This window comes from Ceratotherium simum, chromosome 13 (assembly GCF_057802395.1).
Source record: "Ceratotherium simum simum isolate JZ-2026a chromosome 13, ASM5780239v1, whole genome shotgun sequence".
Lineage (NCBI taxonomy): Eukaryota > Metazoa > Chordata > Mammalia > Perissodactyla > Rhinocerotidae > Ceratotherium > Ceratotherium simum.
The window spans coordinates 46741916-46761014 of NC_141912.1; the positions used below are offsets into that span (position 1 = coordinate 46741916).

Here is a 19099-nt window from a genome sequence, read left to right on the forward strand (position 1 = left end):
CACTACGCCATGGGACCGGCCCCTCCTATATTAAATTCTTATGTACAAGAGGGTTTGTTTCTTTGTTATCTGTCCAGTCTGTTCTATTGATTTGACCATCTGGCCTGACATCAGTATCATGCTATTTTAATTGCTATAGTTTTATAACATGTTTTAATAGCTTAAGAAGGTAATTAATATTCCTTAATTATTCATATTTTCCAGCACTTTCTTGTTTATTCTTTCCTTGGTATTCTTGCAGATTAACTTTGTGCTAAAAATATGAAACCTTGAAAAGATAGTACAGATAAAAGTTTAAGAGTTTGGAAAGGTGGCATAATAAAGAGAAAGAAGGAATGGAGTAAATCCAAGAAAGTAGATAGTGTTTGTTCATTTTAATATGTTCTAAAAAATACAGAATGGAATGGTTACAGAAGCAAGAATAATCAACGATACCCTGTTTAGACGACATTAGGGAAAAGCAATGGGAAATACTTCTAGCATTCATAGCAAGGAACCTTGACCGGCAACCCAATAGGAGAGAAAATGGTCATTACTCGACATAGATGATCGCATATGAGATGTTTTTTATAATCCAAATTCCTAGAAACACGTTGTTACATTCAGCAAAGACAGTTCACCTGTTTTAGAAAATACACGTAGTTTAAAAGGACCAAGTTGTATGAATTTATACTAAGGAAATAATTAGTAATGTACATAAAGATTTAGCTATAAGGATGTTAATCTTCACACTGTTTGTAATAGTGAAAAACTGGAAGCCACATACATGTCCAAGAATAGAGAACTGATTCAAAAATTTATACTATGTCCATATATTAGATTATTATGCTGTGATTCACAATGATGTAGATGTCTTTTATTGATATAGAAAACTATTCATGATGTTATTAAATAAAATAAAAATAGGCTATGAGAAAATTAGTATAGTGTGACCCCAACTTAAGTTTTTTTTAAATGCACACACTACAGGAAAAAAGTCTGAAATTATAATAATACCAAAATGCTCATAGTGGCTATCTCTAACTTGCAAGATTTTAAGCAATTTTTAATTGTTTCTTTCAGTTTCTTTTTATGGTCTCTCTTTTTTTCTCTAATTACCATGTTTTACTTATGTAATAATAATGAAAGCAAGTTATAATAATAACTATAGTTATAATAATATAGTAATAATATAATATAGTAATAACAGTTATAATAATAACTGTGCAAGTTATTATTTTTAAAGTTCAATTCTCAACTCTGCAGGGAGAACTTCACAGTGATTAGTTTGGCCCTCCTAAGATGAAAGGCTGTGTTTATTTATGAAAGAAATAGTAAGTACAGGAAACATTGCACCTTATACAAATATTAAAAAAAATAATGAAAGAAAATGCTGGAACATTCTCAGAAGATGGCAGCCTGACCAAATCTTTCTACCACTAGGATGGCCACAACCAGCAGCTAGGGCTTGGAAGGAGCCTGGATGTATCTGAGCCTCATGTCCTCTAGGAAGAAAGTGTGAGTGGAAGTAACAGACTATTAGTTTCTTTTTATAATTTATTAAATTATTTTCGATATATATTACTTTTAATTTAAAAAATTTTATTAGGAATTTATAGATATTGGATCTATAAAATAGTTCAGTTTTGTAAGAGGATTATATGCAGTGAATCATAAATGTGTTTATACCCTTGGACCAGTAATCCACCATTAAAACATAATTCAAAGGTAATCATTAAAAAAGAAAATGTACTATGCACAAAGATGCAAATAATTACTACATTAAAATACCACAAAGGAAAACAATCTAAATCTGAGAGTCAGAAATAAATATTCAAGCTATCAACTCAATGTAGTATTATGTGGCCACTGAAATAAATATGAAAACTCTCTAGATGCAAGAAATGTGAAGAATAATGTTAAAAAAATTTTTTTAAATGACATGTATATTATGATGAAACATGGGTTTCTGTATTGATGTCACACAAAGAGCACGTTAGATAGTTGTATAAGGTTAAGGGGTCGTGGGGGGTCGTGTATGCACGAACGTATATGTGTGTGCATGTGTTTGAGCATGGATGTTTCTTTTGGTAACGCTGTTGAAATAAGTAAAAATTCGTTTTGAAAAAATATGAGGTGTTAATAGCCCCAAGGAAAGTTACAACGCCTGCGGTAGAACACAATCCTGACAAGGACATGAAGTTAAAAGCTCCTCCAAGAGCTACATGCTTAAGGATAGAGAAGAGTTTCAGGTGGTGCATGGGGTGGGGAAATATAGAGTGACTGTATCAAGCAATGTTGCAGCTTGACCAGCAAACAAGTGAGTTGCATAGAAATTTTATGGTGCAAAACAAATCCATTTGTGCCAACACCTTATGCTAAAATAAAAACAAGGAAGGAAGAAATTGACTGAGTCATCTTCAAGGGTCCTAAAATGAGAAGTAAAATGAAATAACCAGGAAACTAACATCTACCTAGTACAAAACTACTGCTAGAAGGGAAAAAAGAAGGGGCACAGAAGACAGACTTTAGGTGGTAGTACGGTAAAAGACAAAGGAAAAGTAAGGGGATGATTACAGTGTGACAAGAGAACAGTACAGAAAAGGTAGTATCCATTTGAAGGAAGAAGTATTGGTGTGTAGGTCTAATCAAGCAAAAAAAGATAAATGAACAGCATAAGAATAGTCATGTGCTGCATAATGACATTTCAGTCAACAACAGACCATGTATATGTAGATGGTCCCATAAGATTAGTACCATATAGCCTAGGGTGCAGTAGGCTATACCATCTAGATTTGTGTAAGTACACTCTATGATGTTTGCACAATGATGAAATTGCCTAACGACACATATCTCAGAATGTATCCTCATCATTAAGAGACTCATGACTGAATTGAAGGTCAGGATAGCAGAAGCCAAAAAGAACACAATCTCAAAAGTGCATTGTTGGTTGGCAAGTGGCATGTGCCTAAAGGTTTTTATTGGGGTCTGGGAAGAAAATCTACTTATGTAACAAATTAAAATTTTTTTGTTATAAAATTATCCCGTCATGGTCTCATATATTTACCTAATGCAATAGCACAAGTTGGGTTTTGCATTTGAGAAGAGGGGTGCAAAGCTGCCATATATGTGGCAGGCAGAATGACTGGTCAGAAGCCCAAGATAGACTGTGTTGAAGCTCCATAAGCCACACTGAAACTCAAAGAGAAAAAATGCAAAAGCAACAGAAAAAAATATCCACAAGAATTTAGATATGAGGATCCTGATGGTTTTTTTCTCTCTGTTTTGCTCATGGGGATAGTTTGTAGACATGAAATAGGAACTTTAATGGAGAGAGATTTCAGGGTAAAAAACCTGAAGAATGAGATCATAAAGAGGAAATTAGAGAAAAAGAAAAGAATTAAGGAAGAAGAAGAGGGAAACGATCTGCAGACTGTTTCTTTACTGCCTTTCACAAGGAAATAAATGTGAAAGAAAGGAAGGAAGGAAGAAAGGAAGGAAGGAGAGGAAAGAGTGAGGGAGGAAGAAATGGAGGAAGGAAGGAAGAAGAGAGAGAGAGAAAGAAGGGAAGAAGGGAGGGTGGAGGAAAGAAGGAAAAAAGGGAATCTGAGTGTTTATGAGAAGAGGATAGGACAAACATAAAACACCTTTTAAGAGATTGTCATGATATAGAAACCAGACAAAAACAGTACAAAAAGAAAAGAAAAGAAAACTCAGGCCAATATCTCTCATGAACTTAGATGCAAAAGTCCTCAACAAAATATTAGCAAAATAAATCTAAGAACATATGAAAAGAATTATATACCATGATCAAATGAGATTTATTCCAGGTATGAAAGGCTGGTACAATATTTAAAAATTAGTATATGAAATCCATCACATCAACAGGTTAAAGGAGAAAAAACATATCAATTGATGCAGAAAAAGCATTGGACAAAATTCAATATCCATGTGTTATTAAAATTATCAGCAAGTTAGAAATAGATGGAAATTTCCTCAACCTGATAAGGAGCATCTACCAAAAACCTACAGCTAACATCATACTTAATGGTGAAAGACTAAATGCTTTCCCCTTAAGATCAGGAACAAGGCAAGGATATCTGCTGTCACCACTATTATTGAACATAGTGCTGGAAGTCAGAGCCAGTGCAATAGGCAAGAAAAAGAAATAAAAAGCATGGAGATAAGAAAGGAAGAAATTAAAATATTATCTCCATAGAAAATCCCAAGGAATCTACAAAAACACTTTTAGGACCACTAAGTTTAAGGTTTAGCAAAGGTGCAGATACAAGATCAAAACACAGAAAGCAACGGTATTTCTACAAACAAGTAATGTACAATTGAGAATCCAAATTTTAAAAAATACCATTTACGAAAGCCCCAAAATAACTGAAATATTTAGGTATAAATCATACAAAACATGTGTAGGATCTGTCTGCTTAAAGTAACAATCAAGATACCCACTGGCAGACAAATAACTATTCTGTAATTCAGCTAATTATCTACCAGCCAGAATATAAATGAGACTTAATAAAAGTTCAATAAAATTATAGTAATATTCAGAGTAATAAACACATTGTTCTACTTAATTGCACGAAGTTATTTGACTATTTCCTCTCAAAGCGTGTTTATTTATTACTCATAGTTTAAAGTAATTAATAATTTGATTATTTAAAAGCAAAAATTGTTAAAATCCCACTGAAACAAAATGCTAAAATTTATGTGAGATCAGTTAAATAAACTATGTTTCCTCCGGATTTAGCAAGTTGCAACTTTCATAAAATTTGAATTTTTTGTCTCTTTTGTGTTCTACTACTATAAAATTTTCTTGGTTTAAATCCAAGCACTCTCAATCTGTGTATTAAAAAAAGCTAGCAAGAGGGCCAGCCCGGTGGCGTAGGGGTTAACTTTGCATGCTCCGCTTCGGAGGCCCGGGGTTTGCGGGTTTGGATCCCAGGTGCGGACCTGAGCACTGCTTGTCAAGCCATGCTGTGGCAGCGTCCCATATAAAGTAGAAGAAGATGGGCATGGATGTTGGCCCAGGGCCAGTCTTCCTCAGCAAAAAAGAGCAGGGTTGGCAAAAGATGTTAGCCCAGGGCTAATCTTCCTCACAAAAAAATAAATCTTGCAAGAGTGGAGGGCTGACTAAATGCAATCTACCTGGATAATGCAGGCCATGAGTCAAATCATTCTGAAAGAAATACTTTGTTCTGTCTGATTGATACACCAAATATTGAACTGAAAGTCTGCCTTGTGCATGTACCTATCATGGTGCACTTCAGAATTTTATTCTACTTTGCCCATAAAAAGGACCTCTCTCCATCACTCAGTCACTGATTGCTAATAACAGTTGCCATTATCCATGGCATTCCTGCTATCTGTTCCCATAGCTGTGATCTGTGGCCCGAAACTGCCTTCCAGTTATCCTAAAGAACTTTCCTCACACCCTGAATTCCTCAACCTACTGCTGCTCAGGGATACTTGTTAGTTGGTTCAGCAGAGAAGAGACTATCCAATCCACTTGCTTGATTGAAATAGGATTACACTAGTTCTGATGCAGAATCACATAGCCAAAATAATTATTAAAGGGTTATGTTTTAGCTAAAATAGTCACCAACAGATATATATCTATATTAATAAAACGTTGCTGCTCAGCTCTTATTAGTAACCTGTTCCAGGGTCACTTAGTGCTTAATGGAACTTAAAAGAATTATTTAATAATATATGGGCAAAATATGTACTTTTTTTTATTTCCTAGAAGGTTGATTATTTTAAAACCAAACCAAAGCTCACCAGAATTTTAACTGGCTTTATCAGTTTTCTGGCAATGACACCAGGGGCTCTTAAACGAACAGATTCCAAAACACACCATTTAATCAGAAGGAGTTTCTTCAAGTTCTCTTCAGACACTTTAATCTTATCTTTACCTGCAAAGAAAATTAAAAAAAAAAAAGATGAACTTAAAGAGGCCAGAAAGTGGTTTTATGTAAGCTCATCAACACAGGTTAAATACTGCCTCTGACGGCAAGTGTTAATACTACTATTACTTTTTGCATACCAAAGTTTAGTTATTTATTGTCTCTTTTTATCTTTTTTTTTTTAACCAAGATAAAATGTTGGGCATAAAAAACTAAACCAATGTTGATTACTGTAACATGCTGGATTGGTATCCAACCTCACAGTTCTATGGCTATCAAATAACTAAGTCTCTGTCAGAAAGGTGTTCAATTTTTACTCATTTCATTCTTTCGTGTCCAAATTCTTATTCCACTCAAGGAAACAGCAATAAAAGATTGACATTAAAAGCACAAAGTAAAAGATCTGAGAAGCCACCTGGGTTACTTCTTCTGTCTCTTTCCTGCTGATTCCTTTCTGTTTTTGCTATCATACATTTCAGAAGGCCAAAAAAGAATGTTAGGCAAAAGGTGATGGGGCATATGTATTTCATGTGGAATGATGAGCTCTCTGAACAGAGGTGTATCAAACATTCCTATTGTAACGCACATACCTTAGCTGATATTTAGATTGAAGGCATCTGAAAAAGGATTGGGGTCGATCTTTCTGATGTAAAGCACGGTCAGGGCCTTCAGTCAAATTAGACAGTTTAGTTAATGGGATTTCAAGTAAAATGTTTGCATTCTGAATTACTTAAAACAACTTAGCTTTCAATTTGGTTTTGACAATATTTGCTTAATAAAAGTCAACAACATCGTCAGTTTAATTAAGTCAACTTTCACATGTGCTTGCCAACTGTATTGGGAATGAGTAGGTGAGAAGGGAACATAGGGTCTCCAGTCTCTCTCTCTTGACCCTGGATGAGGCTTGTTCTAAAGCAAGCCCTTTTCGCAGGAAAGGACTCGGTGGGTGCTGCCTGGGAAAACTTATCTGTCAGTACATCTGCAATCCCTGAGGACTCAGAAGCAAATGTCTTTGGTTAGTGGGGTCTGGGAACCACGGTTTTTGAGCTCTGTTTCTACTAAGCCCCATAGGAGCGCCTCTACACTCCATTCAACGTGACAGATTCTTGAGTGCCAAGTAAGGGTCAGGAGCTGAGTTAGGCTCTACTAGGGTTACAACAATGAAGGCATTGCTCCTGTTTCCAATACACTTAGTCTAGTAGGAGGTAAGAGACAAGCACACAGTTAACTGGTGTACCACGCAGGCAAGGAAATTGTTCTGTGAGATGTAAATCATTCTAAGATAGTTAAAAGCAGAGAGGGTTCACGGCCAGCTAAAGGAAAAGCAAAATATTCTATCAGTATCTTTCTCTAAAACCACAAGTATAATTAGTTCCTTGCATAGAGTAGACCTTGGTAAATATATATGAAATAAACAAATGGTCCAACTTCTACACAGGGAGATGAACAAGTGGATATTCTTGGCAAAGGAAAGAGGAAGAACAAAACGAAGACTGCAGAAACACATATGTTCAGGAAAAGGTAATGGGTCTAGTTTGCCTGGAAAGTGGGATAAACGTGACGGAACAGTGAGAGATCCACTAAGGCCATACATAGATGGTTTTTAATGCCATCTGGAAAATGTGGAGACTAGAGAATTTGGAGACTTCTTGTCTTGGGCCAAGGGAGAGTGAAAACCTCAACAATGAAAGAGTGATATACAGTGCTATTCCTTATTAAGACCTTTGTCCATAAATCATATATCTGGACCGGCCCCGTAGCTTAGCAGTTGAGTGCGCGCGCTCCGCTGCTGGCGGCCCGGGTTCGGATCCCGGGCGCGCACCGATGCACCGCTTCTCTGGCCATGCTGAGGCCGCGTCCCGCATTCAGCGACTAGAAGGATGTGCAGCTATGACATACAACTATCTACTGGGGCTTTGGGGGAAAAAATAAATAAATAAAATCTTAAAAAAAAAATAAATCATATATCTGTTTCCATGTTTGTCTACTTATCTTAGAATTCAAAAGTGAGATAAGTGTCACAGCAACACATATTAACATGTTTATGTGAATTGATCTTTTCTGTTAGAAAATAGGTTGGATTGGTTGATTAGTTTGATAAGAACTGGCTTTGGGAATTAGGCTACATGGCAGTCATTTTCCATAACTGAGTGAAATATTTAAATGATATTATTTAAAATATTTAAATAAATAAATATAGTTTAAATATAATAAATACTTAAATATTTTAAATAGACTAAAAGCATGCAGACAATATACCAGAAATGACATCCTTCATAATTACTGAAACACAGGAAAACAAATTTTACACATCGACTTAAAAATGTGTGAGGGTATCTGAAATTCTTCTAGACCGTACTTGAGTTAAAAAAAAAAAAGAGAGAAAAGAAAACCACTGTCTAACAGCATATATTAGAAGATGAAGTCCTGTGGTGGAAGCCCTGAATATTTGTAGTGGGACAAATGGAGAGTCAACAGCTCTTCAGAGCAAGTGAAAGGGAACCGGGGCACTGGCGTCTTGGAGGTAAGTAAAACAAGGCTGGAAATGTGAGAGAAGGGGGGAGACCCAGCTACATGGCAGGTGACGGACAACCTAGCAGAAGGCTAAGGAAAATTCTCCAGGGACAAAATGGCAGATTGGACTTTTAAGAACAGGAGAAAATTCAACTTTATGTCAAATATTCAATTTTAAGTTGTTTCTGGCTACAATATAATTTTCCCTTTCCTTGTCCCATATTTTTAATATTTTAATAAAGTTAACTAACAATAACCTTAAGTTAACACTTGGAGAAATAAAGATCTGGGTGATGTCCAGCAAGGCAACGCAATACAGGAAAGAGGCAGAACATGCAGAAGGGAAAAGAGAGTGGAAATGGAGAAATCAGCAAACACAAGAACCGGTCAAGAGAAAGCTACCAGATACACAAGCCTCCACCTCCTACTCCCTCCCCCTTTTCTCCCTCCAGAGATTCCTAGAACTCTTGATGGGGTTCAGACCAATTTCACCTTTATCTTGAAAACCAAGGTGGTCCCAGCAAGCCAGGGCCCTTGACAAACGGATGTTACAAATAAATTAGCAGTAAGCTACTATTCAGATTCTAAATCTTACTTTTCAAAAAAAAATTTTTTCTCTTTAAAAATCTATTTAGAGCATCTACATTAGACAAATTCACCAAATAATCCCTCTCTTTATTTTTTCTATTTTACTTTGTTGCAGCTATCAGATTCCGAAAATACATAGCTTTCTACTTGATCAAGGGTAGACGACCACCAAGGTTTAGGATTTGTGTTTGAAATCAGTTCTGTGTGACTCTGAAGTGACCACCTATTATAAGACAGGCATAATTCTGGCCTTGAAAAGTTTGGCCTTTAGTAATAGTGAAGCTTCTGACCTCCTTTTGGAAAAAAAGTTTTTCATTAAGTATCCTTAAGAGACTAATTGAATTATAAAGTGCAAAAATGCTTTGTATTATATTATATAGAAATAAAAGCCTGTTTTGCGTTGAAAATAAATATTGAAAATCTCTTATGACCTATAAATGCATGAGAGATGTAGACTATACTTGGCAAATAAATGTTTTGATAAAATATTTTTAGTTTTTCAAATCCCAGCGTGATGTGGGAAAAATAAGGTAGTTTCTTGGACTAGACAAAAAAAAAAAGAAAAGGAAATATGCTAAGTTTTCAAACAACATTTTTAGGTTAACGGCCTTTCTTATTATAACTCTTAGAAATGGCTCTGTACCCATACTGTGCATATTTCAATGCAAATCTGTGGTTTGTTCTTCCAGTGTTTTGACTCTAAAATTAGAAGGCTCCACTTGGAAGAATGCCAAGGTAATCATGCAACAGACTAGAGCCTCATGGAGCCGGGGACCAGTACAGAAGACAGTTAGGGAAGAAACTATGGGTGATTTGGGGTAACATTCAGAAATCATCTGTTTAACTCTTGGCATAAATGCAATAAAGGTCAAAGCAAATCATAGGATATTTGAAACCAAATAAAAGAAAGGATGAGTCTTGAGCTCAGAAATAGCAAAAAAATGTTTTTAAAATATTACATACAGTTTTGGGATTCCACAGGCATGATGACAAGCAAGTTATAACACAGTAACTATAAATTATATTTGTTGAAGATATATAATAGATTGAAATTCTATTACTTCAGCCACTTATTCACTCACTATAAATTTGCTTCATATCTGTTATGTGCTAGCCCAAGCAGAGGTGCTGTCAGGGCTAGGAAGAGATAATACTGATTTATTGACCATCCAGTAATACAAATACGTTGGATCACTTCATTTATTCCTCATAACTACCTGTGAGCTATGAGCCTCAGAGAAGTTAGCAGTCCAAGGAGACAGCTTGAAACTGTCAGAGCAGCCTTCAAACCTATGTCTGTCTACACTGGAAGCCCTTGCCCTTGCTTCCTGTGTCCCATCGCTTCCCCTAAGACGAGAAAGACACAGCCACCGCCTTAAAGGAGCGTGGACACAGGACACAAGATAATATCTGGATATAAATAACTATAATATAAGTTTCATGAGAGAGGATTTGGGTGTCAGTGGTATTCATCCCCTCTTGCCTAGGTAGGGCTGGAGCCTCAGCTAAGCCTAGAAGGATGAGTACGACTCATCCAGGCAGAAAGAAAAGTAACTTAAATTCCAAAATTAATTACAAAAATATGATTTCTTGGACTTAAAAAAAAAAGAAACATGACTCAAAGAGAATCACTAAAGTAAGTCCTTTGAGAGATGGCTCCTCTGGTTCCATACTATTTCAAGCCCCCTTTCCTTACACACACACACACACACACACACATATACACAAATATATATTGGTGAGGAAGCACAGGACCTCCTCAGGATTCAACTCCACTTTGCAACCCCACCTTCTGATTCAGTCTCCTCAGAACTGTGTCTCAACAGGTCTGAATGACTCAGCAAATACCTACTATTTGCCTTTTCTGTCAAAACATGGCTTATTTCCCTAAAATTATTAGTTAAATCCTTATGTAATGTTACTCCAGGACTATAGAAACAGAATTTTTATATTTTATGTATTTATTTATATACTTACTATTTGTATGTGTGTGTGTGTATACAGGTGGATATACTAACAAGGGACAGACAGAAGGAGGAAGAGAAGCAAATAATAAACTCCACTGAAATTTAAAGAGTGCATCCCTACACATTCCACCCTTCTCTTTACGTTTGAAAGCACAGATTCTCAGTCTGTTGTTCTATGCTGGGAGGTAAGCTTCCTTCACAGAGGTTGTCTTTTCATACTGATAGAACAGCTTGTTTAAAATATTACAAAATCAGGTGTGTGCGAAAGGTCAGAGTACACAGGAAGGAGAATGAACCGGGGATAAAAATGCATGAGATAAATGTTGAAAAATAAAGAAACTGATGTAATAACCTTAAGCAATGATTCCTACCAAAATTTGGTCAAGAAATTTGCTTCTCAAAATTTTAATAATTTCTTTAAAAAGTAAATCAAATAATAAAAGTTAGTGTTTCCTTTAGACTGTTATTTAGGGAAATTAGGTAACAGCTTTGAAAAAAATACAGCATTTCTATGATTTCTACTAAAAAATAATGAAGCAGTGACATCAATTGCTGACAGAGAATAAGGGCAGGAAACTGGTTTTCTGGCATATTTTCTCAGCCAGAGACCTGACAACATGCTCTTGAAAAAAAAATCAGTTTTTAGAGAACAGAGACAAAGCTAAAGAGAAACAGTAAATAAAGAATTTACAGTATTCCAGAGGGGGGAAAAAGGAGTATCTTATAGTCTTCCCTTCATTTCAAGAATTTAAAAAACTTTAATATGATAAGTAATGTTCAAAAATTCAATTTTTAAAAATTATACTTCTACTTTATTCCAGGAATATGTTCTTATATTTACAAACTTGCTGTTTTCTTCTCAGAAGAAACCTACATTTACTGGAAAAGGTTGGCACATCTCAAATAAAAAGAGTAAGAATGGGGGATGGCCTGGTGGCGCAAGTGGTTAAGTGTGTGCGCTCCGCTGCGGCGGCCTGGGGTTCGCCGGTGTGGATCCTGGGTGCGCACCGATGCACCGCATGTTAAGCCATGCTGTGGCGGCGTCCCATATAAAGCAGAGGAAGATGGGCATGGATGTTAGCCCAGGGCCAGGTTTCCTCAGCAAAAAAGAGGAGGATTGGCATTGGATGTTAGCTCAGGGCTGGTCCTCCTCAGAAAAAAAAAAAAAAGAGTAAGAATGGATAAAATGTCCTGAAGTAGATAATATCATTTACAATAGATTTTATACGTCAAATGACCCTATAACAGTTATTTATAGGTAGTGAGAATGTGCTGGTTACAGTTTCCCGGAAATTTTTGGCGAGATGCAGGTTTGTTTGTTGACTTGTCTCCCAAATGGCAAAAGCAATAAACCCCTTTCTGCAATTATTCTTTTAAATTTGAAAAGAAATTTTGTGAAACTGATCTTTGATTATTGGAAAGGAAAATTAATTTTAAATTTTGGATAAAGACCCCAATGACCTTTCTCTTCTTCAAACATGTATTTCCCTCTCTTCCTGAGGACTAAAAGATAGTGAGAGAAATGCCTAGAACAGGGGTAGACCAGAATTGAGAAACAAAGATAGCAGGGAGAGGAAGAAAAGTAATGATAAAAGAATTAGTGAGTAAACTAGGTTGCACAGCTAAGTTGGTTGAGCAAAGTGCAAACTATGAGGGACTTAATTATTCTGCACAATGAGACCCAGGTTTTCCCTAACATAGCAGATTACATTTAGGGCTGGACCTTCCCTAGGTCGAGGAGCCACAAGACCAGGCCCCATTGATATCAGCAGCACACCGAGCACACTACAACCAAATATCTTTAAGTAAGAAAAACCAAGTTTAAATGAATTTCTAGAGCAGATGTGAAAGGAATAAAGGAGATTCAAAAGAGTCCTGTGTCAAGAAATGGAGAGGCTGTTTGCTCTTAAGAAGGGAGGGAGTGCTGGAGAGGTCACCAGGTAGTGAGGCCTGAGGAGTAAACCAGAAGCTCCCTCGTGTAGGAGAGTTGAGCTTTGAAAACACCCAGCCTACCACTGCAGACAGTCTTCCAATCTAGTCCTTCCTTCTCCCCTCTTCCTCTCCTCCCTCCCTCTTTGCCTTTCCCTCCTCCCTCTTGAAGAATGCCCAGCTCCTTGTGCATATAGAAGGGGTGACTCTGAATTTATGGCATCTGAAGCTACAGAATGGGGTTTATCAGGCACCTAAAATAACTAGGGAGTAAATATGATTTTGCTAACACCAAAAAAAAAAAAAAAAAGAAGAAAAAGATAAAAAATTAATTAAAGAAAGAGTAGAATGGATCCTTGGAGATGAGTTATATCCCTACATTCAGATGTAAAATGGGAAGGGCAGCTTAAAAAACAGCAAGGTATTTGTGGTGGATACAGACTGGGGAAAGCGAAGAATAAGCCTGGAGATTGTCCGTGGACTCTGAATATGGGCATTGCGGGGTTAGGAACTGTAGTTGCAACCTGGCAAGGCACACCTCCTTCAATTCTCCCCGAGCCACCTGCTTCTTCCAAATCCCTCAGTTATTTCTGAGCTTTCATCTCCGGTTCTTCTGACTTTTCCAGGGGTGGCTATGGCTTTTTGGCATCTGAAGGATTTAGGATAAAATTTTATTATCAAGGAGGCATATTCCTATTGTTGGGAAAGTCCATCTCATGGCGCAGTTTTTTGACCCCAACTCAGCTGCATGAGAATGTGCCTTAGGCCTGGAACATGGCCTTACCAGGAGATAAAGAGCCCACCCAGCCCGTGCCAGGATTATCACCTCAGGTGGGAATGTCTTTCCTTGTTTCAGGAGCCATGAGTACTTAGTTGTCTCTGCTTAAAGCATGTGCAGCATATGGCACCTGGCCAACCCACTGCTCTATCTATCCTCCAAGAGAAGGGGACAGGGTTCCTTCCACTGCAGCAGGAGAGGGGTATGCTTAGGCCAACTGCCATGTGTCAGCTGCTGGCCAGGGGGGACTGATGCCCACTACTGAAGCTGATCATGCTCTGTCTCTTCTGTACGTGAGTAAAGCGTTGCTCCACCCAGTGCTTGACTGCATTGTGTTTTTCTTGTCGACTCTGACTCCAAGATGCAGTGGGCAGAAGTGTTTAGAGGCCTCCCCTGGGATTGATAACTAGTGCATTGATAACTACTCTGCTTGACACCTGTTGAAAAATTATAAGCAATAACCTTTTGGAAGTAGACTCTGCTCAGCTGCTTCAGTTGGACATAACAACAGACCGAATATGAGAGAGGCAGTGATAACAATGGATTGAGAAAGATACTTAGGACTGCAACATTGCTCAGAACAGGTTATTACAGCCAATGGAAGATAAGGAGTTAAGAATCGGCAGACTGAGCCTCCTCACCCTTTCTTCTATCCTTACATGCCCATATAAAAATATCCCAAATCCCACTCCATCATTTCAAGAAAAGTTTAATGCCACTATACCAAGTCAACCGTGTAGGATTCTCTTCTGAAAAACTAATACCTCAAGTAATTTTCAGAAGTATTTCTCTCAGATATTAAAAAGACATGATCAGTTTCTCTACTTACTGGAAGATAAAATGGAGTCTGCTTCATAATTATGACGGTTTCTTCAAGGAATAAAGGACATAGTCCAATTTATAATAAATAAAAGGGGGAGATATTGACCAAACGAGACAACAATGGGTAGATAAAAAATGTAAAATAAATTTTGATTGAGAAATATCCTTTATTTATAAACTCTTGCCTAAATAATTCTGAAGTTTTGGATTGTGTTCTCCGGGGAGATGTTGCCCTGACTTAAAGACCTTTACCTCAGTGTTTTTTAAAGAGGAAAAAAGATTATCCAAATGCCTGAATAATTCTCCAACAGAACACACTGGGAAAAAAGAACTGTCTGAATGAAAAATGTAGAGGATAAATAAAGCAGATTAATAGTGCCACACCGGGGTGAGATAGTGAAAGACTTAATAAAATGAGAAACACCAGAGTAGGACCTGTCTCCAAGCTCATAAATTTAAACAGGGATATTAAATACTCTACAGCTATCAGAGGCATCTCTTTCAGCCTGTTGAAGCTAGGCAATAAAGGAGGAGAGAGTGACTTCACACCAAATCCACTGAGTTAGAATGTCACAAGACACACTTCAGGTATTAAAGGCAAAAAATAGTGGAGGAAATGTAGCCTCCTGGGAAATCTCTCATGGGCCAGCTATCACACATGTAAGTTTCAGCCTGGTCTTTGGGGCTGGGTTAGTGGATTGGAAAGTAACAAGTTGTGAGTTCCAAAATGATACCATATTGGTCTTTAAGGTCAAGAGAAAAAGAAGACAACAAAACTATATATTTGGAGTGGAATAGTTTCAGATGAAATCTCCTGCATTTATAAATATCTTCTTAGGTAATCGACATGTTCTTCAAGGTTGACGAATGAGAAGTAGTTTGTGAGGAGCTCCGGCATAATATAGTGTTTCCTGGGTCCATTCCAGGATTTTAAAAGCTGGGCTAGCAACAGAAAATGAGGCTTAGTAAGAAATTTCCTATATGATATGCTATAGCCTCTAAAGTCTCCGTATTAGGTTTATATGGGCAGGCTACCAGTGGGAGCGGAGAGAATTTTTTTTTCTTAATAAAATAACTTTCCCCTGCTCATAACTCCATTGGAGTGCCCGTGGCTCTGCTACTCGATCTCTTTCCTCAATATTTTGGTCAACATACAACGCAAAGGGCCAAGAATCTATCACAGACACAACTTTGGCTATCAAACATTGAGCCTGGCAGCTGCAGCGGGGTAGTGCGAGTGAGCTTCTTCAGTTAACTAGAGGGACTTGGGTCTTTGATATGCCATGATGGAGTCCTCCAAGAATGTTGTTATTGGTTGGCAAGATGGTATTGAGACACATCCAAGTGGACAGAAGCTGCATACAAGTTATAATATGGGTAACAGATGACTATAAATAAGGTTTCAAGAATAAATGAAAATGTTTAAATGCAATGAATTAAAACTGATGAACAAATTAAAATAATGCAAACAACATGGAATTTGCCTAGAGCATCACCACAGGTTCTAGTTCATTTATCACTTGCTAGTTTTTTATATTTGTTTATAATTACGAGCAGTGACAGCATCTTTTCTCACTAGTGTATGGTGAGTGTAGCCATCTGAGTCAATGTCACCCTGTAATAGCATCTGGCCATTCGACAGCATCGGTATGTCCCCAATCAGGATTGCTGCTAAATTAGAACACAGTGGTGCCAAGAAACTTTATTGGTGGGCTCTGAGTAAATTTTCTCTTTTGTCCAAAGTCACACAATTAGTGAGTGACAGAACTGAAACTCATGAATCAAATTCCTGACTCTTATCCAATGAAAATTTTGTAATGTACCTTTTATGATGTATGAATCATGACTTTATGTAAGATAGAGATCATTTCTATGCAGGTGCATTTCTATTAACTAACCTGATTCCTTGTAAGTTAACAGAAAATAAGTTTATTAATTTTTCCCTTAAATAAATGCACAGTAAAATTGAATGCCAAAAAGAAGTGTGCTGTGTATACCACCTTACATTAAAAAGAATAGGTGGAAAGGGCCCAAATGCAACCAGTTAAAAAATTCAAGTGCATTTTTATTTGTTTTTAAGATAAAATGACCTTTTGCTGGTGGGCAAATATTCACAATGGGAATCCTGAATTAGAAAAGAAAATTGCTTTAAAACAGTCTAAACAGGACCCAAATGTTAATGCCTGGGAGTGCTTTAGTGCCTAAATGGACATTTAGGACACATGAGTATTTATGCTGAGTTGATTAATCTTGCATTACCCAGTAATCCTTTAGCAGTTATCTTGAAGAAACAAAGTACAATGAAGCTAAAAATGCAAGAAGGATCTCAGTATGTATTCCTGTATTTTAACTAAAATAAAAAATAAAAGTAAACCATAATATAGTGGGTTAGTGAAAGGCTACTTAAATTAAAATGTAAATACTTAAATAAAATTTATTATGTCATAATATATAGTTTAACATTAAAGTAAAAATACGAATAACTTAATATTCTTCTTCAGCTCTGTGCGTAGAGCAATGCTCACAATACTGAACAGAGATAAAACACTATAGGGGGAGGAAGAGATTTAGGAAAAAACTTTGCTTGCTTTATCAAAACATACAAAACAAAGTTTGGTTGATCTAAGAGTGTGTGAAGTTTTAAATAAACAGAATAAAGGAGATGAGCATTTGTCTTTGGTCAGGACACAGGTGTTTCAGTTAATTATTGCACTATTTTTTAGAATTGTCCATTCTGCTGCTGCCTCTAAGAAACCTTGCTTGTAAATTACAGAAAGAGTAACCAGAGAGACCACTGTGGAAAAAAAATTAGAAGTGACAAAGTCCAGCTCTTGGGAAAGTGAATGGAACCACAGGAAGGGAAGGGCCATGATTTCCAACGGTGGCAAGGGTGAGTTGGATAAGGAAGAGAAGACACCTCTACCCAGATTTTCGCTGTGATCAATGCGCAGTGGACTTTTCACATTTGAAACATTTGTAGGGGGCAGAAGGTCAGGTGAAAAGGAAAGTCTGAAAGTCATGAACCTAGCAGGTTCTTGTGGTGATGGAAACTAGGAAGGATAGGCCTATGCTTGTCAAGAGAAGAGAAGAGTCTCAGTGGGGATGGAAGCCATGACATCGTCTCCTCTTCATATATTCTCTCTAAATATGGTAAATCAGGTTATTTACCGTTTGTTAGATATGTGCTCACATTCTTCTCGGGAAAAAAAGCCACAGAAATGCCACTGATGGTAACGATCTCAGAGAATTCTATGACGAGAACACAGTGAGGCCACACCTACAGTCTCTGACCGCAACCAGCTCTTCCTCTATATATCTGCTTGTCTTAACTCCTACCATCTTCGTCCTTGCTCATATCTCATCTTGCCAATAAGCCCTCTCCTGATCCAGCTATTTAAGGCCGCCACCTGCTCCCACCCCTGGCACTCCTAATCCTCCATACTCTGCTCTGTTTTCTTTTTTACATAGCATTTATCACCTAGTCTAATATTTTTGGAGTTTACTTATGTGTCATGTTTACTGTTAATTGTCTGTTTCCTCTACCAGAATGTAAGCACCAAAACAAAAGTAATCTCTGTGGTTTTTTAAAAATATATCCCAAACTGCTAAAACAGTTCCTGGCATATAACAGGGGCTCAATAAATATTTGTGGAAAGAATAAATGATTGTGGCTGGGGTGAAATAAATGAGGAGGAGGCTGGAAGAGAGACTGTTGAGATGACAAAGTGCCTCCAAAGCCACAGGAAGGCTTTAGATTTTATTCTGAGTGAGAAGTGAAGCCACTGGATGTTGCTGAGCACTGAGTACCAGGATCTGACAGATGAAGGAAAAAGAACCAGTGGAGGAAGAGAGGTTGAACCTACAATGGATTAGTGATGAAGAAAACACAGTATAGGAGGTAATTAGAGGGGTTGGGATCCATATGTCTAGGTGACCTTGGTCAGAAGAAGGCATAGGTACACAATAAGTAAAGATGATCCTACACATAAACCACAAATCAGATCCCTTTTATGCTGTTTATTATCAGTCGCCATTATTTTGTTTGGTAAATTTCATTGTCCTGACAGTCATACCATATTGTTTTAGAAAACAGTTTGATTATAAATATGGTAATCATATTTTCTGAACTAAACATGAGATGCATGGTTTAGAAAATATTTTTTCTAATCTGTAAATTTATGTCTGTGCAAAGTCTTATAAAGTTATCAAAATTAAGTCACATTTAGTGTTACAAACATAACACATAGCAGAAAGAAAAAGAAGAGTGTTTTTAGAGGGTATTCAAAGGTCTTCCTTAGTTAGATTGTGATTGTGCACGCAAAGGCGGGTCAGACCACCAGGGCCTTGGTTTCAGGATATGAGCATGAACGTCACTCCAGGAATATTTTCTGAATATACACGTCGTATAACTAGAGCTGTGCTTTAGGAAGCCTAATATGGGAGTGACTTGGAATGAGATCAAGCTGGAAACTGGATCTAAGCATCTTAATTCAAGCATTCTTGAGTAAAATTTTGAAACAAGGAGATCTGCTAATTTGTGTTATCAACTCTTGAGCCAGACAAACTTTGGTTCAAATCTTAGTTCTACCATTTACTAGCTGTGT

At 37.1% G+C, this 19099-nt stretch overlaps 1 protein-coding gene across 1 annotated transcript in view; it reads right to left on the minus strand.

Moving 5' to 3' along the window:
- The window catches only part of CYP39A1 (cytochrome P450 family 39 subfamily A member 1), a 90442-nt gene that overhangs the window by 26734 nt on the left and 44609 nt on the right, over positions 1-19099 (minus strand). The window contains exon 8 of the mRNA XM_004424053.3: positions 5773-5906. Within this exon, the coding sequence (XP_004424110.2) occupies positions 5773-5906 (134 nt within the window). The remainder of the gene's footprint in view (positions 1-5772; positions 5907-19099) is intronic.